The sequence below is a fragment of the Vicia villosa genome, linkage group LG7 (genome assembly GCF_029867415.1).
Source record: "Vicia villosa cultivar HV-30 ecotype Madison, WI linkage group LG7, Vvil1.0, whole genome shotgun sequence".
NCBI lineage: Eukaryota > Viridiplantae > Streptophyta > Magnoliopsida > Fabales > Fabaceae > Vicia > Vicia villosa.
Genome location: NC_081186.1, coordinates 10,940,780 through 10,963,630, shown reverse-complemented (window position 1 = coordinate 10,963,630; position 22,851 = coordinate 10,940,780). Strand labels below are relative to the sequence as shown.

Sequence of the window (22,851 nt, the reverse complement as noted above, 5' to 3'; positions counted from 1 at the left end):
CTATTTTTAATTTATTAGTACACCAAATGGATGTTAAAAAGGCTTTTTTAAACGGTACTTAGAGGAAGAAATCTATATGGAACAATCAGAAGGGTTTGTGATACACGGACAAGAAAATAAGGTTTGTAAGTTAGACAAGTCTTTGTATGGATTAAAACAAGCTCTTAAACAATGGCATGAAAAGTTTGATAACTTAATGACATCGAATGGGTATAAATTGAATGAAAGTGACAAATGCGTTTATTACAAATTTGAGAATCGCATATGCACTATCATATGTCTATTTGTAGACGATCTACTCATATTTGAATCAAACATTCAGGCCATTAATGCTATGAAATCATTGTTGTGCAACAACTTTGATATGAAAGACCTTGAAAAACGAGTGTGATTCTTGGTATCAAGATCACGAGATCCGAGCAAGGAATTTCTTTGGATCAATCACACTATATGGAGAAGACCTTAAAGAAATATAAATACTTTGATTGTAAACCTATGTGCACACCATATGATCCAAGTGTGAAATTGTTTAAGAACACTTGTGAAAGTGTAAGACAAACAGAGTATACGAGCATCATTGGAAGTCTTAAGTATGCCACTGATTGTAGGGGTGCTCGCGGTGCGGTTTGGGCGGTTTTGACGAAAAAAATCATCCGAACCGCAAGAGAAAAAATAGTGCGGTTTGGTTTGGTTCGGTTGGCTTTTAAAAAAAATCCGAACCAAATCAAACCAAACTAATGCGGTTTGGTTCGGATCGGTTGGTTTGGTTTTTTACAAATATTTTATTGAGCCATATAATATGTAATTTTGTATTTAGACATTCATACACTATCAAATAACAACAAAACTCGTCATATTTTGACAACAATTTTCCATTTAATATGTAAAAATTAAATTAGACACAAGTGGAATATTAAACATAAAATAATAGCATAAAATAATATAAAATTATTATAATGAAACAAAAATTTGAAGAGACGAAAGATTAGTGAAGGTGAAAAAGAAAAAAAAAAGTGTTGAGAGATTAGATAAGAAGATGTGCGATAAAAATAAAACTGAAATACAGAACATTTACATAAAAATGAGAAGTTGAAAAAGAAAGAATATAAGAGAGTACAAAGACTATAGAAGAAGAGAGAAGATGTATGTGGCAAAGAAGGTGCGATAATGTTATTAGAGATTTGAGAAGATCAGAACTGAAATTATATGTGTAAGAATGAGAAAATTGTTCGTAATCATAAGGCTAATGTATAATAGGTTTAAGTTTGGGTTGGATGTGAGTTAAGTAAATTTTAGGTTGTAACATAATGCGGTTTGATTCGGTTTGGTTCGGTTTACAAAATACAAACCGCAAACCGAACCAAACCATGCGGTTTTGTTAAAAAATGGCCCAAACTAATCCGAACCAAATGCGGTTTTTTGCGGTTTCGGTTTGGTTTGGTTTGGTTTGCGGTTTTCTATTGGGTTGTGTCATACCCCAATTTTTGACCCGCATATTTCATTCATCTCTTGACTTGTCGCATTTTATTTCATCTGCATTCATCGTTCAAACATTGCATTGTTACATATATATAAAAAATATTGAACTTTTATTAAAGTCAACAAAAATAGCTAAATTTAATTTTTATACTATTTTATTTTTTTAGTTTAGGTTTAATTTAGATTAATTTTTAGTCTTTAATATTATTTTTATTTTTAGTCTAGATTTAATTTGGGTTGATTTTATAGTTTTAATATTATTTTTATTTTTTAGTTTAAATTTATTAATCATATAACACAAAAAAAAAAGAGTTTTATATAGTTGGGCCCACATTACACTCTTTTCCTTAAAGCCCATTTTGCACAAAAACAACACAAAAATACAAAAAAAAAGCAATACAAAAGTTCTGCATTTTCTTGATGCGCCATCAAGATCTCTTGCTGTCCATAAGCAAACAAAATTCTTGCTGTCCAAGCTGCACCACCAACTTGCTGCAAGAACAGTCCAAATACTCTGCATTTTTACTGCATACACAGTCCCAAACTTGCTTCAAAACAAGCCAAAATTTTCACTAATTCAGCCATACCAAAACCTGCATTAAAAAAGGACCAAAATCAGTTAGCAAATAAGTTCAAACTTCATCTGATTTTCCCCCCATTTCTCACTTGACCCTCACTATAAAACCCAGCTTCATTCACTGCAAAAGGAGGAGGAAATTGATAGGGTGACTCTGCAGAAAAAACGCAGAAAGCTTCCTCCAAACAATCCACTTCTAACCTTCCAAATTCTCTCTGAACCACACTTCATAACCATACTCAAACACATAAACCTCAACACAATAACCCTTCAAAACCACTCGAATCCACCACAACCACAACACCCTCATTCAACACACACAACCGACCAATTCTCCATCAGCGACGATACTCAATTTCCACAACTCACAAAACGCAATACAGAGCCGTACAAACAGAAGCGGAAGACCGGGAAGAAGAACAATGTAAAAAGAACATACCTGAAAGTGTTTCTGAAGCCCACCAAAGCTGGTTCGTTGGCCATAGTCGCTAACCATTTTCCGTTTCGTTTCCATTGAATATTATTGTTGTATGTTGTAATCTCTGAACAATGAATGAAATATGGGGCTTAGGGATCGATTTAGGGATTAGGTTTATATGTTTGTTTGAATGTTAATCTACTTTGAATCTGTGAGAAACCGAGGAAGAGGTAAGGTCAAGAGGGTTTTAGCGTTGTTTTTGTTGTTCATCGCGAGTGAGAAACTGAGAGAGCGAGAGCGTGAGTGAGTGAGGAAAAGAGATTTCGTTCTTGGCTGTTGATGTTCGTCCATCGAAATGCATAAGATGTAACATGATTGAGCATCGTGAATGAGAGCTGATGAATCACAGAGATGAACCGGTTATGGAACGGCTGCAACTTGTCCCTTAGGTTTTTTTTTCTTTTCCTTGAAATCTTTTCCTTCTTTCAGATGTTAGGCCTAACCCGGCAAAATTTTTTTTTAAATACAACCACCATCTTTCAACTGCACCCCCCTTACGCCTCTAAACTCTTAATGGGCCTCATGTCCTTGAGTTAAGCCTAGTTTCATTTCCCTTATTTATTTATTTTTCTTCCAATATTCCTTTCTTAATTAGTTAATTCTATTTTATTTAATCATGTTAATTTTTAACTATAGTGGTCAATTAGTCTTTTTACTTAAAATGAATAAATAAACTTCAAAAAATAATTTTCTTTTTATAAATATTCGATTCAATGTCGAGTCCATTTCAAAACTTCTCACAAGAAAACTTCAAGTCAATTCAAACTCATTATTTTATTATTCGCCCAAGCGCGAAGTCTTTTCATTGCCCAAAGTGCAAATTTCACCCAAGTGTGAATCTCATTTCAAAAATTGTCTTTTCCGCCCAAAAACGCTTGATCCAACGTCAAGTTGTTAATGCAAAAGCTTCTTTTTAATCAAATCAAAGTGATCAAGTGACAAGGGGTGGACACCTCTTGAATACCTTCGATCCTTTGAATTAATCATTAAATCAGAGTGATTAAGTGACAAGGGGTGCACACCTCTTGAATACCTTTAATCCTTTGAATCAAATTTAAAAATCTTTCTTAATTAAATCAAAGTGATTAAGTGACAAGGGGTGCACACCTCTTGAATACCTTTAATCCTTTGAATCAAATATTAAAAATCTTTCTTAATTAAATCAAAGTGATTAAGTGACAAGGGGTGCACACCTCTTGAATACCTTTGATCCTTTGAATCAAACAAATCTTTATTAATCAAATCAAAGTGATTAAGTGACAAGGGGTGCACACCTCTTGAATACCTTTGATCCTGTAAAACAATCAAAGTTATTTCTTAATCAAATCAAAGTGATTAAGTGACAAGGGGTGCACACCTCTTGAATACCTTTGATCCTTTGAATCAAACAATATTAAAAATCTTTCTTAATTAAATCAAAGTTGATTAAGTGACAAGGGGTGCACACCTCTTGAATAGCTTTTATCCTTTGAACCAAAAACATCCTTCATAAGATTAACCAACAAACTCGTAGTTTTTTATTTCGAACTACGATTGCTCTGACTTTCCCATTGCACGAGGGAATACGTAGGCACAAGATACAAACGTCTTGGCGAGCACAATAATAATAAATAAAAATCCTTTTTCTTTTCTCTTTTAATCGATTTTAATAAATTAAAGAATACAAACATTACGCAAACACTCATTCACAAAACTAACTAAATGGGTACCATCGAGTACGATGGATGTGAGGGGTGCTAATACCTTCCTCTCACATAACCGACTCCCGAACCCTAATTTGGTTGCGACGACCATCTTATCCATTTGTTTTTATTCATGGGTTTTATTCGACATTTTCCCTTTCCTTTTTGGAACAAATAAAGATCGGTGGCGACTCTGTTCTATTTTCGAGTGTGTAAATACCTCGAGTATTTTTTAGCGCTACAGAATTGGCGACTCTGCTGGGGAAGGGATTACAAAAAAATCTTAAGAGAGTCAACCCTAGTTTAGTTTGTTTTATGTTTAAATGTTTGCCTTTGTTTGTTTACTCTTGTGTTCTTTATGTTTATTCTTATGTTCTTTATGCTTATTCTTGTGCTCATGTGTTATTTATGTTTACTCTTGTATTATTTATGTTTCTTTACTCTTGCTTTATTGCTGGTATTCATATTGCTATATATATATTCATCTGTGGGAATGGGAATGATGCTTGAGTGAAGCTCTCAACCCGAGCTTTTGAAAAACAAGAGAAAAAAAAACATAAGTTAGGAGGTGGTTGTGTAGTGCTAGTCCCCAGGGTGAACACCTTGAATGGCTAATACGAAAACCCCACTTGGAGGAGGCCAATTCATGAGATTTGTCATAAGACGGTTCGCCTGTCGCATGGCGAAAATCTGATTTGGCCGTTAACTCCAAGGACCTTTAGAACCCGTTTCATCTATAGAGGTTATGTATTGATCCCCAAGGTGCACTCCTTGTATGATTGGTACAATAACCTCGCCTAGAGGATGTATATTCATGAATTTGTCATAAGATGGCTCGCCTGTCGCATGGCGATATTTTGATTATGCTTGGATGCCTCTGGGAACCACTATATCAAAAACCTTTAGAACTAACCCAGTGAGGGGAAGTGTTGGGTAGTAGTCAATCTGGCCATCCTGTAACCTTCAACCTGTGATATGAGAATTGTTACTTATGAGTTGTGCCTAAGCATTGCATTGCATTGCATTACATTTTTGCATGCATCAACGTGCATCTCATCAAAGACTCATTTCATCTCTCTTGTTTGGGAAATCAAATTTATTACCCGACACACGCTTAGAAATTAAAGCATGTCTCGTAGCTGTGGGAGAACTTCATTAAAGTCAGAAATTGTTGAGAAAGAAGTCGGTCTGCTAAAATGTTATATGAGCTTGGTCATGGAGGTGTTGCAGGATTTGTTAAAAAGAAAAGAAAAGAAGGGTTACCCTACACCAATCACTACAACAACAATGGATACTCACGTATCTCTTTGTGATCACACTCCTGTTCGAGGGCAATATTATCCAGTTAGTTCTCGAGTACCGATGTGTGGCCCATCTCCCAAGGATCTTCCTTAACTTTTGTTCTTAAAGCTTCCTGATCAACAATCTACGCTTGTCGATAAGGTCAAAAGTGTCAGCTGCAAGATAAGAATTAGAACAAATTTTCAAGGAATCAGTAGAAAGGGGATCCCACATTGATCCAATTCCAATGACATATGCTTAGTTGTGGCCTTATCTGATTGAGAGGAAAGTGGTAGCTCCCATGCCTAATCAACCTGCAAAGTTTCCATTTTCCAAAAAGTAAAATCCAAATTCCAAGTGTGACTTTCACTATGGGATATCATCGAAGATTGCAATGTTCTTAAGGAGAAGGTTCAAGATCTGATTGACAAAAATATACTCTCTTTCAAGGATATCAGTCCTAATATGGTCACCAATCCTATGCAATGATCAGTGTGATGACTTCCTGAATCGTCTCCTCAAAGCCAATCAAAGAAGATCATTGAGCCACTTGCATTTGTAGTTTCTTCCTTGATTGTTAAGTGTTTATTTGCTTTTAAAAACATTGTTAATCTTAATGGTAATATTAATGAAAAGAATGCAAGTTTTGAGTAAATCCATTCGTTTCACTCTGTTTTTTTTCCTTCTTCTTTACAAAAAAAAAACAAAAAATAATAATATGTCTTTGTTTCTCCCATTTCCTTTTCTTTATCGTACTTTTGTTTAAGCAAGTATTGGAGGGAGAATGATGAAAACAAAATACCCCAACTGAAATAGTATGCTTTCGAATAAAACTTTGCTGACGATGTACAGGCATTGTTTCAAATCCCCAAACACTGGAGTTATAAGGAAGATAATCCCTCGTTAACCCCTTTGAGCCTAGAAGTAGGTGTTTTCTTTTTATGCGAAATTAAAACCTTAAATATTAACCTGGGGGCAGGGTAGTTATTCAGTTACAACGACTAATTATCCCGACTTCCAAGAGAATCACTTCAGGAAACCATACCATTTACCTTCCAATAAGAGGTTCCGTCGTATCATCTCTTTGTACACAATGTCGAAGAAGTAGTGAAAATCCAAAGCTTGCGACGTTTGTGCTCTCTTGAACCATAACGTGGCAGTCACAATCTATAAATTCTCAAATGAAATGGACAAACGTCACACAAGTTGTTCCAAAAAAAAGAGAATTAAAAAAAATAGAAAGGCCCGCTAAGTCAAAACCTAAAAAGGAGACTTAGGCAAAAATTAGGGCATCCCGCTGGATTGAAATATCATAAAAGATCATTGTCAAAAGAAAAGCAAGAATAATCTTGTGTGACTTCCAAAGAAGAATAGATGATTACCGCCTCAAAGGTAATTGGTTCTCAAACCACCATTTGCAAATCCTCTTGGAAGTTGAATATATGTGTCAAATAACTGAACATAGGACTGGAGAACATCACGAAGAATGGGGTGGGTCAAAATCAAAATTTGAGCCTATATCTTTTGTTTCATAAACCGTGAACCTGACCACATTACAACCCTAAAAAGACCTAATTGAAGCAAGGATTATTTTGAAAGCATACTATTGCAAGGTTGCGTTAACTTGACTCCTAATTTGTTTGCTAATCATTTGTGTTAACATCATGCTGTCACATTATCTTTCACAAATCTTACTCAAATTCACAAATTGAATTTCAAAATAAAATTTTCCTCATAAAGACTCACCTTTTGTTATACCTTTTACCATTCCAATAAATGATTTGTTTTCAAAATTTTGCATATACGTTGCATTGAAATTACCATTTTGAATTAACTGTTTTATTTGCAAGTCAACACTTAGCATTAAAGGAATTGCATTTGTGTGAAATTAGTTATTGGCAAGTGATTCAATCAGGGGCATATTCTTCCCAAGAACAGTCAGCTTGGGGCAAATTATTTCAAGATCCAGTCAATTAGAGGCAGTTACCTCAAGATAAAGTCTCTCAAAGGCTCACACTGGGGCATGTTACATTACTGAAATATTAAAGTCAGTCACTTAAAGGGCTCATCATTCAGGGGAAATCTTCTTCCAAGTGCCAAGCATAGGGGCATAAGATCTAAGATCCTTATTTACAATAGTGCATAAGATTCCTCAATTATTTGTGAATCACGATTTGTTTAGTTGATGGTGGTTCTCCTCCGGCTGGTTTATTTGTTGCGGTATTGAGATTGTTTGAAACCTTAAGAGTTTTTGGGGTTTTCCAGTTGATCTCTAATTTCTCCAATAGATTTCGCTTTGGGTTACCCCAGTAGGTGTGGTTCCGCTGCTAGTAAGTTTCTCCGACAAGTGTGGTATCCCTCTAGGGTTTATTTCCCCAATGGATGTAATTCCCATCAGATTTCTCTCATCTCCAGCATAAAGCCTATTTCTTCTAAAAGATGTTACAAAGGACATGCTCTGTGTAGAAGTCTCCATCCAGTCGAGATTAGTCGAGTATCCCGTTGTACTATGATGTTTTGAAGATCTCCAGTCTATCTGTTTTGTTCGCATATGCATGGCATTCATACATTCATACTTACACCTTTCATGCACATTTGCATTTCCTAATGATCCTAAATCCATTTTGGTTGTGTTTATCACTAAGTAGTGTATTCCCTCTCTCCAATAGAGTGTCAGCTATAAGCAGAAAAGTATGTACCCTTTCTAAATTCCCCACTGAGTTTATCCCTCGTGGGAGTGTTTTGCTTTAGCTTTCCTTTCCATTTTGGATAGGATAAATCCTTAGATGAGCTTATTCCTCATGAGGAGGAGTCTTGGTTGACCGTTTCTCTCCAGCTCATTCCTGTATTGATTTTTGTCTCTAATCATTTAGACCTTTCAAATCAATGAAATTTGGATCAAGAGTGTATTTATTTTACTCCTTTGATGAAGAGATTCCTGCATCTTCAAGTAAAAAGTCGATGTCCAGATGAAGATTCCTGTACCTTCAGTGAAAGTTGGTATCCAGATGACAAGATTCCTGCATCTTCAAGTAAAAAGTCGATGTCCAGATGAAGATTCCTGTACCTTCAGTGAAAGTTGGTATCCAGATGACAAGATTCCTGCATCTTCAAGTAAAAAGTCGATGTCCAGATGAAGATTCCTGTACCTTCAGTAAAAGTTGGTATCCAGATGACCAGATCCCTGCATCTTCAAGTAAAAAGTCGATGTCCAGATGAAGATTCCTGTACCTTCAGTAAAAGTTGGTATCTAGATGACCAGATTCCTGCATCTTCAAGTAAAAAGTCGATGTCCAGATGAAGATTCCTGTACCTTCAGTAAAAGTTGGTATTCAGATGACAAGATTTCTGCATCTTCAAGTAAAAAGTCGATGTCCAGATGACCAGATTCCTGCATCTTCAAGTAAAAAGTCGATGTCCAGATGAAGATTCCTGTACCTTTAGTAAAAGTTGGTATTCAGATGACAAGATTCCTGCATCTTCAAGTAAAAAGTCGATGTCCAGATGAAGATTCTTGTACCTTCAGTGAAAGTTGGTATTCAGATGACGAGATTCCTGCATCTTCAAGTAAAAAGTCGATGTCCAGATGAAAATTCCTGTGCCTTCAGTGAAAGTTGGTATCCAGCTGACAAGATCCCTGCATCTTCAAGTAAAAAGTCGATGTCCAGATGAAGATTCCTGTACCTTCAGTGAAAGTTGGTATTCAGATGACAAGATTCCTGCATCTTCAAGTAAAAAGTCGATGTCCAGATGAAGATTCCTGTACCTTCAGTAAAAGTTGGTATCCAGATGACAAGATTCCTGCATCTTCAAGTAAAAAGTTGATCTCCAGATGAAGATTCCTGTACCTTCAGTGAAAGTTGGTATCCAGATGACATGATTCCTGCATCTTCAAGTAAAAAGTCGATGTCCAGATGAAGATTCACCTACCTTCAGTAAAAGTGGGTAGTTCACCTTCAGTAAACGTCGGTGATTATTTTGTTTCCCTACCATCAGTAAAAGTTGGTAGTTCAATTTCAGTAAACGTCGGTGTATCTTTTATTTCTCGACTAGTGAGGTATTGTCCCTTGTTGATTTATAATCTCTTTTCCAGTGGAGTCAGGTTCCGTTCCATAGTGGGCTTGGATATCCCTTTGTTGCAATATTTTCCCAATTGGATCACTTTTTATCGATTTTCCCTTGTGGAGTTCATTTGTCTTTTACTTTGTTTCTCCGGTGGTAGTTTGTCTCTTGTGACACTTTGTACCATTAATTTCCCTCATATGCATTCATACATATCATATCATATGCATATTTGCAGTTCTTAGGGCCAAAAATTGCGTATTTTTGTATTTAAGTCCCTTCAATCACGTCGAGACGAAGATTTCAATCTTCATACCTCTAGATTGAAGACACTTAAATAGGGGCATCTGTCATACCCCAATTTTTGACCCGCATATTTCATTCATTTCTTGACTTGTCGCATTTTATTTCATCTGCATTCATCGTTCAAACATTGCATTGTTACATATATATAAAAAATATTGAACTTTTATTAAAGTCAACAAAAATAGCTAAATTTAAATTTTATACTATTTTATTTTTTTAGTTTAGGTTTAATTTAGATTAATTTTTAGTCTTTAATATTATTTTTATTTTTAGTCTAGATTTAATTTGGGTTGATTTTTTAGTTTTAATATTATTTTTATTTTTTAGTTTAAATTTATTAATCATATAACACAAAAAAAAAAGAGTTTTATATAGTTGGGCCCACATTACACTCTTTTCCTTAAAGCCCATTTTGCACAAAAACAACACAAAAATACAAAAAAAAAAAAGCAATACAAAAGTTCTGCATTTTCTTGATGCGCCATCAAGATCTCTTGCTGTCCATAAGCAAACAAAATTCTTGCTGTCCAAGCTGCACCACCAACTTGCTGCAAGAACAGTCCAAATACTCTGCATTTTTACTGCATACACAGTCCCAAACTTGCTTCAAAACAAGCCAAAAATTTCACTAATTCAGCCATACCAAAACCTGCATTAAAAAAGGACCAAAATCAGTTAGCAAATAAGTTCAAACTTCATCTGATTTTTCCCCCATTTCTCACTTGACCCTCACTATAAAACCCAGCTTCATTCATTGCAAAAGGAGGAGGAAATTGATAGGGTGACTCTGCAGAAAAAACGCAGAAAGCTTCCTCCAAACAATCCACTTCTAACCTTCCAAATTCTCTCTGAACCACACTTCATAACCATACTCAAACACATAAACCTCAACACAATAACCCTTCAAAACCACTCAAATCCACCACAACCACAACACCCTCATTCAACACACACAACCGACCAATTCTCCATCAGCGACGATACTCAATTTCCACAACTCACAAAACGCAATACAGAGCCGTACAAACAGAAGCGGAAGACCGGGAAGAAGAACAATGTAAAAAGAACATACCTGAAAGTGTTTCTGAAGCCCACCAAAGCTGGTTCGTTGGCCATAGTCGGTAACCATTTTCCGTTTCGTTTCCATTGAATATTATTGTTGTATGTTGTAATCTCTGAACAATGAATGAAATATGGGGCTTAGGGATCGATTTAGGGATTAGGTTTATATGTTTGTTTGAATGTTAATCTACTTTGAATCTGTGAGAAACCGAGGAAGAGGTGAGGTCAAGAGGGTTTTAGCGTTGTTTTTGTTGTTCATCGCGAGTGAGAAACTGAGAGAGCGAGAGCGTGAGTGAGTGAGGAAAAGAGATTTCGTTCTTGGCTGTTGATGTTCGTCCATCGAAATGCATAAGATGTAACATGATTGAGCATCGTGAATGAGAGCTGATGAATCACAGAGATGAACCGGTTATGGAACGGCTGCAACTTGTCCCTTAGGTTTTTTTTTCTTTTCCTTGAAATCTTTTCCTTCTTTCAGATGTTAGGTCTAACCCGGCCCAATTTTTTTTTAAATACAACCACCATCTTTCAACTGCACCCCCCTTACGCCTCTAAACTCTTAATGGGCCTCATGTCCTTGAGTTAAGCCTAGTTTCATTTCCCTTATTTATTTATTTTTCTTCCAATATTCCTTTCTTAATTAGTTAATTCTATTTTATTTAATCATGTTAATTTTTAACTATAGTGGTCAATTAGTCTTTTTACTTAAAATGAATAAATAAACTTCAAAAAATAATTTTCTTTTTATAAATATTCGATTCAATGTCGAGTCCATTTCAAAACTTCTCACAAGAAAACTTCAAGTCAATTCAAACTCATTATTTTATTATTCGCCCAAGCGCGAAGTCTTTTCATTACCCAAAGTGCAAATTTCACCCAAGTGTGAATCTCATTTCAAAAATTGTCTTTTCCGCCCAAAAACGCTTGATCCAACGTCAAGTTGTTAATGCAAAAGCTTCTTTTTAATCAAATCAAAGTGATCAAGTGACAAGGGGTGGACACCTCTTGAATACCTTCAATCCTTTGAATTAATCATTAAATCAGAGTGATTAAGTGACAAGGGGTGCACACCTCTTGAATACCTTTAATCCTTTGAATCAAATTTAAAAATCTTTCTTAATTAAATCAAAGTGATTAAGTGACAAGGGGTGCACACCTCTTGAATACCTTTAATCCTTTGAATCAAATATTAAAAATCTTTCTTAATTAAATCAAAGTGATTAAGTGACAAGGGGTGCACACCTCTTGAATACCTTTGATCCTTTGAATCAAACAAATCTTTATTAATCAAATCAAAGTGATTAAGTGACAAGGGGTGCACACCTCTTGAATACCTTTGATCCTTTAAAACAATCAAAGTTATTTCTTAATCAAATCAAAGTGATTAAGTGACAAGGGGTGCACACCTCTTGAATACCTTTGATCCTTTGAATCAAACAATATTAAAAATCTTTCTTAATTAAATCAAAGTTGATTAAGTGACAAGGGGTGCACACCTCTTGAATACCTTTTATCCTTTGAACCAAAAACATCCTTCATAAGATTAACCAACAAACTCGTAGTTTTTTATTTCGAACTACGATTGCTCTGACTTTCCCATTGCACGAGGGAATACGTAGGCACAAGATACAAACGTCTTGGCGAGCACAATAATAAAAAATAAAAATCCTTTTTCTTTTCTCTTTTAATCGATTTTAATAAATTAAAGAATACAAACATTACGCAAACACTCATTCACAAAACTAACTAAATGGGTACCATCGAGTACGATGGATGTGAGGGGTGCTAATACCTTCCTCTCACATAACCGACTCCCGAACCCTAATTTGGTTGCGAAGACCATCTTATCCATTTGTTTTTATTCATGGGTTTTATTCAACATTTTCCCTTTCCTTTTTGGAACAAATAAAGATCGGTGGCGACTCTGTTCTATTTTCGAGTGTGTAAATACCTCGAGTATTTTTTAGCGCTACAGGTTGGTTTGGTTTTGAGCACCCCTAACTGATTGTACTAGACTCGACATTACATATGTCGTAGAATTGCTATGCAGATTTACGAGTAGGCTGAGTAACGAGCAATGTCAAGCTATTGAGCGAGTCATGAGGTACCTTAAAAGGACCATAAATATCGACCTACTTTATCAAATATTTCCTGTTGTACTTGAAGGATACAGTGATGCAGATTGGAATACCATGTCAGGTGATTTCAAATCTACTAGTGGCTATGTATTCAACATAGTTGGAGGAGCTGTATCTTGGAAATCAAAGAAACAGACTATCCTGGCTCAGTCCACGATGGAGTCTAAAATGATAGCATTAGCAAATGCTAGTGAAGAAGCAAGTTGGTTAAGATGCTTGCTAGCTGAGATTCCCTTATGGGAAAAACCTATGCCAGTTGTGTTGATCCACTGCGATAGTACCGCGGCTATTGCAAAAATTGAGAACTGTTATTATAATGGTAAAAGACGTCAAATATGAAAAAAAAAAAAAACACAGCTCCTTTAGAGATTGTATCTCTAAAGGAGCTGTAAGCTCCTTTAGAGATTGTATCTCTAAAGGAGCTGTAAGAGTGGATCATGTACGCACTGATGAAAACTTAGCAGATCCTTTGACGAAAGGATTAGCTTGAGAGAAAGTCCATAATACATCCAAAAAGATGGGACTAATGTCTATATAGAAATGAGTTTCTCATGATGGTAACCCGACCTAAATGACTGGAGATCCCAAGAAATAGGTCCAATGGGTAATAACAAGTTGTGAGTAATATGAGGCGATCATGCTAGAGTAAATAAGAGAAGCATGAATCCTGAAGTAATAAGAGGATGAGATAATAGAAACTCTTAATGAGATTTATACTCTGTATGAGGGAGTACCTAGGCTACAGGAGTACTCTTGATAGTCTCACCTATGTGATTGTAGAACTTAGGCCGGTTCTTATGGAATTTCGAGGCAGAATTCCTAGAGCCTTCACTAAACTAGGATACACGTGTAGGGCCATTAAAGCACGGGCTATTAGAATACACCTTAAGAAAAGGTTGTGTGCGAGTTTGATGTCTGAGATAGAGTTCAAGACAATTGTGTCACTCTTGTTGAATCAGAATCCTACTTGCTACAGAAAGGTTCAAGTCGTAGACATCTTTGCTTATGCACAATCTTACAAATGTTTGGCGTTACTTTTGAAACACTTTTTTAAATTCAAGTGGGGGATTGTTGGAACATTATGTCATTATTCCATAATAGGGAGATGAATTGAAAAAGTTCATTAAGTCAAGTCCCACATTATATTAGTTGGAAAAATTCCTTAGTCCCACATCGCTTAGATTAGAAATTTTGGCTAGTATACTTCATTATATAAGGAAGTCATTTGTTTCATTCCAAAACACCACCAAAAACTTATTGAGTTTTTCCTTCCTCATTCTCATATAAGGAAGTCATTTGTTTCATTCCAAACACCTGTAGTCCATAAAAGGAAGGAAATACAGGTACGTTTAAAAACACTGAATTTTATTGTGAATACACATCAGTACAAATTAAGCATTCATCCTCAAACAAGAGAAAAAAAAATTGAACTAGCTCACTAGCTCTACAAATGGTATACAACCCAATGACCAATCGAGGGAAAGGAGAAAAAGGAATTGCAGTTTTCTGTAATTTTAACTAATTTTCCATGGTATATATGACATCGGGCACTATTAAACAAACGCCAATCAGGGTTTTGCAAACATTCCTTGTGTTAATGAGGAAAAATCATAATCATTTGCCGTCTGTGTAGTGGTTGATGATACTGGAGTTGCTGACTCAGGTTTACCAGCTACTGCCGTCACTGCGCCATTAACTGGAGCCATAGTAAAAAAACTGCACCAAGTGGTAAATTCATTAACCAAAGAGAGTATGATAAATAAAGAGATTAAAGAAGCCAATAGAGAATTATAAAATTTTGATGACTAAACAAATGAGATACTAGTTGTTAAAATGATTAACACTGTGTGAAACATAGTCTTCAGCCAACAGTGCCATCTTCCTAACCTATAACCCTGGTAAATAGCAACAAATGTTTGAAACAAAATAATGCCTCTTTAGCATGTGTTATCAAATCTGAAGGGGCATACTAGGCAGCAAGAGCAGCAGTTAATTAATATGAATATTATTTCAATGCTACTGGGATCAAACCTCAATTATGAAAGGAAATTAATAATAATAATAATAATAATAATAATAATAATAATAATAATAATAATAATAATAATAATAATAATAATAATAATAATAATAATAATAATAATAATAATAATAATAATAATAATAATAATAATAATAATAATAATAATAATAATAATAATAATAATAATAATAATAATAATAATAATAATAATAATAATAATAATAATAATAATAATAATAATAATAATAATAATAATAATAATAATAATAATAATAATAATAATAATAATAATAATAATAATAATAATAATAATAATAATAATAATAATAATAATAATAATAATAATAATAATAATAATAATAATAATAATAATAATAATAATAATAATAATAATAATAATAATAATAATAATAATAATAATAATAATAATAATAATAATAATAATAATAATAATAATAATAATAATAATAATAATAATAATAATAATAATAATAATAATAATAATAATAATAATAATAATAATAATAATAATAATAATAATAATAATAATAATAATAATAATAATAATAATAATAATAATAATAATAATAATAATAATAATAATAATAATAATAATAATAATAATAATAATAATAATAATAATAATAATAATAATAATAATAATAATAATAATAATAATAATAATAATAATAATAATAATAATAATAATAATAATAATAATAATAATAATAATAATAATAATAATAATAATAATAATAATAATAATAATAATAATAATAATAATAATAATAATAATAATAATAATAATAATAATAATAATAATAATAATAATAATAATAATAATAATAATAATAATAATAATAATAATAATAATAATAATAATAATAATAATAATAATAATAATAATAATAATAATAATAATAATAATAATAATAATAATAATAATAATAATAATAATAATAATAATAATAATAATAATAATAATAATAATAATAATAATAATAATAATAATAATAATAATAATAATAATAATAATAATAATAATAATAATAATAATAATAATAATAATAATAATAATAATAATAATAATAATAATAATAATAATAATAATAATAATAATAATAATAATAATAATAATAATAATAATAATAATAATAATAATAATAATAATAATAATAATAATAATAATAATAATAATAATAATAATAATAATAATAATAATAATAATAATAATAATAATAATAATAATAATAATAATAATAATAATAATAATAATAATAATAATAATAATAATAATAATAATAATAATAATAATAATAATAATAATAATAATAATAATAATAATAATAATAATAATAATAATAATAATAATAATAATAATAATAATAATAATAATAATAATAATAATAATAATAATAATAATAATAATAATAATAATAATAATAATAATAATAATAATAATAATAATAATAATAATAATAATAATAATAATAATAATAATAATAATAATAATAATAATAATAATAATAATAATAATAATAATAATAATAATAATAATAATAATAATAATAATAATAATAATAATAATAATAATAATAATAATAATAATAATAATAATAATAATAATAATAATCTGATCAACTTTTGGACTATGATAAATCAATGGAAAAAGTAACCCCAATATATCTTGACACCAGTCTATGTTCTCCTTATATTGATTTGTTGAATCAATGTTTCCTTCTATTGGCATCTAGCACAAGATTATTCAAAATTCTGTGCAGCAAGACAACCCATTCAGATCAATCCCTATCAGCTATCTATGTTCTATACTGGAATTTAATAGGACTTTTAAATACACGGACTAGTGGCGTACCTAGATGGTGGATACTGAACTGAGCTCTCTGCTGGATGGGCGGAAGTCATGTTCATTGTCTGTATCCAGAAGGAAGATAAACAGATTGGATAACAGATAAGAACAAATCATGAATCAATTAGATTAAAGCTCACATTGATCTTTACCTGCATAAGTTTCTGCAATTCTCCTTGATCACCCACGGGAGTTACTCCTGGGATTGGGTAGCTTGCAGCTGGCCAACTTTGGATAGGATTATTGAGACTAGGTTGCTGTACATTAGCAGGATATTTGGCATCCCCGCTAGCAGATTTAGCAGCAGCAGCAGCAGCCATTATAAGGGACTGTTGTTGTGCTAGCATAGCCAACTGCTGTTGATGCATAGCAAATGGAGACACTATATTGTTCTGCTTCTGCATATATCCCATTTACTGAGTTAGGTAAAATCATATTGACATATCATAACAAAACAACCCATCTTTAGATAGAGATCAACAGCTAAATTCAACCGTAATGTCATGAAGGAAGTCAATAAATAAGACTAACTATATCAACTCATAGAAGGACCTCTCAAATGCACAAACCGTTTCAAAGAGGCTCATAATATCATTTTTTATATCTTTTTGTGGTTTTTCAAGAGCAGAGATTGGCGTTACTGAAGATGAGTCTTTAAATAGATCGTCAATTCCAGAGCTGGGCTGGGGTGTACTCTCAAACGATTTCCTGGTGTCAGTTTTCTCAGCTGTTGACGTCTCTGCAGCAGCTGCAACAATTATAGCAAACAAAATGACCATAGGAAGCTTCTCCAAATCCTCAAAAAAACAAAAATTCTGAAACACTATTTTTACATGTCTATCAAACAAATCAAATCAAAAGCAACTACAAAAATGGAGATCATTTAGCCAAAAGCACGGGATCCTGAGAGACATCGGCTTTTTGTAGCAATGATATTTTTTAAATTCTAAAAGAAATAACACAGGAGTTGGAAACACTTTTGTCTATTTATTGGGTTGCCAAAGATTAAAGTGTAGATAATATATAAGATACTGCTATCTTAGAGCCAACAAATAATTTTCTATTAGTAGGAATGTTCATGTGTTACATAAATCTCTCATTCAAAGACATCACTATTACCAGAATATTTTTTCCATCAGCTACGCACACTAATTCTAGCTCGTATTCTTATATAAGATATCACTTAGACAAATATATTCTAACTGCGCAACGTGTGGATCATCATTTATTCAAAGAAAAAATATGTTGATCATCATCTAGTTGCATTTTTTAAAATTATACTAAGAACATACACTGAAAACCTGCCCAGTTGTTATCATCATCAGCAGTAGTATCAGCGGCGTCAGAGCCCTTTTCATTTGGATCATCCATAGACAACATGTCAAAAAGGTCCGTTGCAAAATCAACTTTGGGAGGGGGATCATGAGCTGTGCCAGTTGTCTGTGATGTTTCAGCTTGCAGTTGTGGCACCAGAGGTTCCACTTTCTCAATATGCTGATGTTTAGCCACTGGAGCTACCTGTTTAGAAATTGATCATTTTTATACCTCTAAAAACTAAACACTGATACTTGCAAGCAAAAGAATTTCCTTTTGATAGAAAAGATAAGACGTTAATTGCTCTGTATCATAATTTATCATATAAGCAATTGAAAATGTATGTCAAGCTAAATTATTTTTTGTAGAAGACGTCAAAATCATCACTGATAATATTTTCCAAACATCCATCACCATCAATAAGTACCTCAACCAATTGAGATCAGAGAGGAAATAATGGGGGAACTGTACTTCTAATTAATTCATTTTTTACAAAGAGCAGAGTAGTCATTCCTGGATAGGGCGCGGAGCAGCCGACCCCAAAAGTGGGATAGCGGGATAGCATATAGCGTGACGTGCGCTCTATTTCATCATTTTTTTGGACAAATTACATATAATAATTATAAACATATATTTAATTTTAATGTAAAATTAAATAAATAACTTAACTCATAAAATATTTACAAATCAAAACACACATGACTCTTGAAGTGCATAAACGACTATGAAGGAAGGATAAGGTTGAGTCTCAACTCAAATTTGATTGAAAAACCCCAAATTATCCTTAAAACATTGTAAATTTAAGGGGTAATTTTGGTTTTTTTAAGGGGGAAAAGGACAGCAGGCCAGAAACAACTCGGGGCCGGGAACTGCTCTACTCCGCTATCCTGCTATTTTCCCTATAGCGGCCGCTATAATGTTCTGCACCGCTAAGGCTCTTCCCATAGCGGTCGGCCTCCGCTCCATTCCACTATAGCGGGATAGTGCCGCTATTGACTACTCTGACAAAGAGTATTCAAATATATACATACAAACCTTCTTTTGCAATTTATAGGAATATTTGGAATTCTAATAGGATAAGTTCTCTATCCAACAGAAGACATTTATCATCTTTCCTAATGATCATATTAGACTTTGTTGGGTATATTAAAAGAAAATTTTAAGGTATGACAAATTGTAAATAAAAAATTCTTTAAATTGGTGAAGACATAGTTTAATTCCCAATATACAGTTTTTCAGATTGGAGATGAGGTACTGGAGCAAAGAACTACATGCTGCTATCTAAGCTCGAGTAACTGGATTTCCTTGTAAACACTAAAATTTGTAAATAGTAACATATCTCTAGCAGTAAATCGGAATTTAAGATACGCAAGAGACATAAACACAAGTAACGTGCGTGACAACATTGAGGATATATTCCAACGTGACACAAAATTAACTAAGGTATTCCTTCTTGCTAGATTAAGAAAATTTGTTATTATGTGATGTGCGCAAATCCACAATTAAAACTTGGTTATTGGTAAGAATGGCATATAACTCCTACTTATCAATTATGTTAATTAAGCCCCTTGAATCTAAAAAAAATTCTTGAATAGTTGTCTTTATGCATTATGTTATTTGTTATCAACTTATGATCATCACTGCAGTATCACCTAACCATCAATCCTATTTTGGTCTTTTAGTACATATTTAAATATCCAAAACCACCCAACATGGTGTGATATATGGTAGATACCTGGTTAATCATTTGGTCAGGAGTTTGATCCCTTATTTGTATGTGTGGAAAAACATATACTAACAGATATTAACCCCTTGCATTTATCTCAGTTACCTCAAAAAAATTAATCTTCACGGCTGCATGTGGGGGATACCTTGGTTTGCCAATGAGTCATCCGAAATTGGGCATTTAGGATACTACATACATAATGGGACAGTTTTCTTAAAAATAAAGGGGGTAACTACCTAAAATTTAAGAAATGTATTTATTCCCCTAAGTTGATAAGGGGAATCTGTTTTGTTTTCACTTCTTATATTACTTAGATACAGTGACTCGTGGTCATGGGTCTTCTCTGACTGAAGAAGAACAGAGTTTACAAATAAAATACCCACACAATTTACCACAAGAATATGAAAAATAAAGAGAGAAGGAGAGACCTGAACATGTCCTTTAGGAGGAGCAAGAATACTAATTCTAGTAGCAGGATTTGCATTTGATAGTTGGATTTTCCTCCTTTCTTCAAAATTATTCTCTGCAACATGATTATGCCCAACTCTTTCAACAGATTTTTGCCATTGTGAATGACTTTTCTCTTCTGGTAGTCTAGAAGGTGATTTTGGCTTAGTGTCCCTTGCAACCCATCTCTTGTCTTCATACCTTTAAATATATGCAGTAATGAAAGCAAAGAGTCAGCTTCAGCAGGTGCACTTAACAAGAAATATACATTTCAAATTGTACAAATATTTAACTAAATGAAACAGTTTGGTTTAAGATATCAACAAACATACTTTGCACGAATGAAGTTTTCAATACCAACTCTGTCATAATTTGGAGGTAATTCTGCTTCCCAATAACTATTTGCTTTCTCATTTCCCATAGCTTTTAAAAATAAAGCACAAAAATTCAAAGAGTGAGAAAACTATATAACAGATGTACACTAAGCAAAACTCAAAAACCACAAGGTCATCATGGTTATTTAGATTCACTTACATTGAATAAATGCAACCTGCTCTGGGAGCCAAGTGTCCAAAGTAGCAGAGCGAACCTGCAGAAAAACTATTAAGTAAGCATATAATAATAATAATAACAGTATACTAGCAATTTAACATTTAGAGCAGGCCTTTAATTAACCGGAGGATATAATAATACCAAAATATCTAACGGAAAGGACCGAATAGCAATTTTTTAGTAGTTCCACAGAAAATCGAGACACATGAATAACAAATTTTAATTGAAAAGGGAAAAAGTTATAGTGAAACATTTTGTGAACCAAGTAGATGGTCATGCTAGAAATCTTTAAATCAAAATTTGAAGGAAAGAGAAAAAGCAGAATAACATAATATTGGCAAACAGATTCCCTACAGCAGTGCTGCATACTGGTAACAAGAAAAGCAAGTTAGAGAATATTAATGTCGCTCATTTGGAAACCATTTGTGAGTGTATATAATTAAGAAGTGAAGTAACATGAGCATAAAAACAATACAGCATCTCAAAGCAAAACACTTTTACCATTGGAAGGAACATAACATTATTACCTTCGAAATATGTACCCCAAGACTTCGATGTATTCCTGAACACTGCATGCAAATAAAGATGCCAAGATTGACACTAGCCCATCTTGGTCCTCTGGAAATGAAAACAAAATTAGAAAATAATGGTGAAAACGGTTAATACAAAGATAATCCAATAGTATATTTGTTTTGTTGATTTATTTGATATGATAAGAGCCAGATACATACTTAGCTTTGCAGTCAGCACATTCCCTATTCTCTGGTAATTTAAGAAGTCCTTCTAGTGTCTGCAAAGGAAAAGAGGGACACAAGTGTAACAAACAAGTATCAAATGCAACAACAGTAAAAAATAATTGAAAACCGTATGCTAAAAACTCAGGATCTTAAATCCATTCTAACAAATGCAAATTGATCAAGATTGGATAATTATTTTTTTTCAAATCAAATAAGATCCTCAATATCTTGTCCTTTAATCAACTTATCTTGGAATTTAGAAAGTTAAAAGTATCCAAATAGGTAGAGTTCATGAGAAATCATAAAAGTCGAAAATGCAAGTTGGATTTCTCGATAAACGAATCGGACAATGATTAAATCGAATCTGAAGAATTAAATAGGATTGATCCGAAGAGAATGGTGTATTCGGGCATCGTGATTCACATTAAATAACAAATCATGGGAAGGAACGAGGACCTTTTTGTGCTTGGCGTTGAGCTCCTTAGAAACGTTGGCTTTCTCGTTCATGGTTACACGAATGCGATCGAGCGAGAGAGAGGAAGACGAAGGATATCGAAGATCAAGTAGGTCTTTTCACGCACTTTCTCTCTCCTCTCTCTCTCTAAGTTGCGATCTTTCTTTAATGTTTATTATAATTATAATAACTCCTCAAGGAATGGTAGCAAAACAAAAAGATTATTACGATGACCAAGGAAGGAAGAGGAATAGAGATCGGTACTTTCCTCCCTGCCTTCTAATATCTGCGCTTTCCTTTATATATTTTCTCTTTTTTTTTCACAATTACTCTCTAAAACGAAATATAAACAAAATTAATTAATTTTAAAAAAATCACAAAATTAAAGTTATTCATTCACATCTTAACAATATTGGCATCTCACTTATATAAAAGTCTCTGCTCGACAAAAAAGCACTATTTTTTTACGGTGGACTTAAGTTTTCGATGCAGTTTTTTAGGAAGACTACTTACAAGATTAGTATTTTAACGTCTAGATTAGTAAGAGAATGAAAAATGATAGTGAAGATGATTTGAATATTTAAGAATTGTGATTTTCCCTCTTAAATAATGAGAACGATTCTCAACAGAAAGTGTGGAGTGAGGTGTGAATTGCGGTCAGCCGTC

General features: G+C 32.8%; 1 protein-coding gene across 2 annotated transcripts; it reads right to left on the bottom strand.

Moving 5' to 3' along the window:
- Nucleotides 1–14,413: 14,413 nt before the first annotated feature.
- Nucleotides 14,414–22,458, bottom strand: LOC131620312 (ADP-ribosylation factor GTPase-activating protein AGD5-like). Of its 2 annotated transcripts, none has more exons than XM_058891344.1 (11): nt 22,188–22,457; nt 21,726–21,784; nt 21,522–21,612; nt 20,977–21,031; nt 20,775–20,865; nt 20,424–20,643; nt 18,248–18,473; nt 17,525–17,703; nt 17,108–17,353; nt 16,962–17,020; nt 14,414–14,781 (listed from the first exon to the last, which is right to left on the bottom strand). In XM_058891344.1, exons 1-11 carry the CDS (start codon nt 22,236–22,238, stop codon nt 14,634–14,636), a joined length of 1,425 nt encoding a protein of 474 aa, XP_058747327.1. In that variant the 5' UTR covers nt 22,239–22,457; the 3' UTR covers nt 14,414–14,633. The 2 variants fall into 2 exon arrangements, with proteins under 2 accessions (XP_058747327.1, XP_058747328.1); XM_058891345.1 differs by lacking the exon at nt 14,414–14,781 and adding an exon at nt 16,667–16,861 and having other exon boundaries at nt 22,188–22,458.
- Between the last annotated feature and the right edge of the window lie 393 nt (nt 22,459–22,851).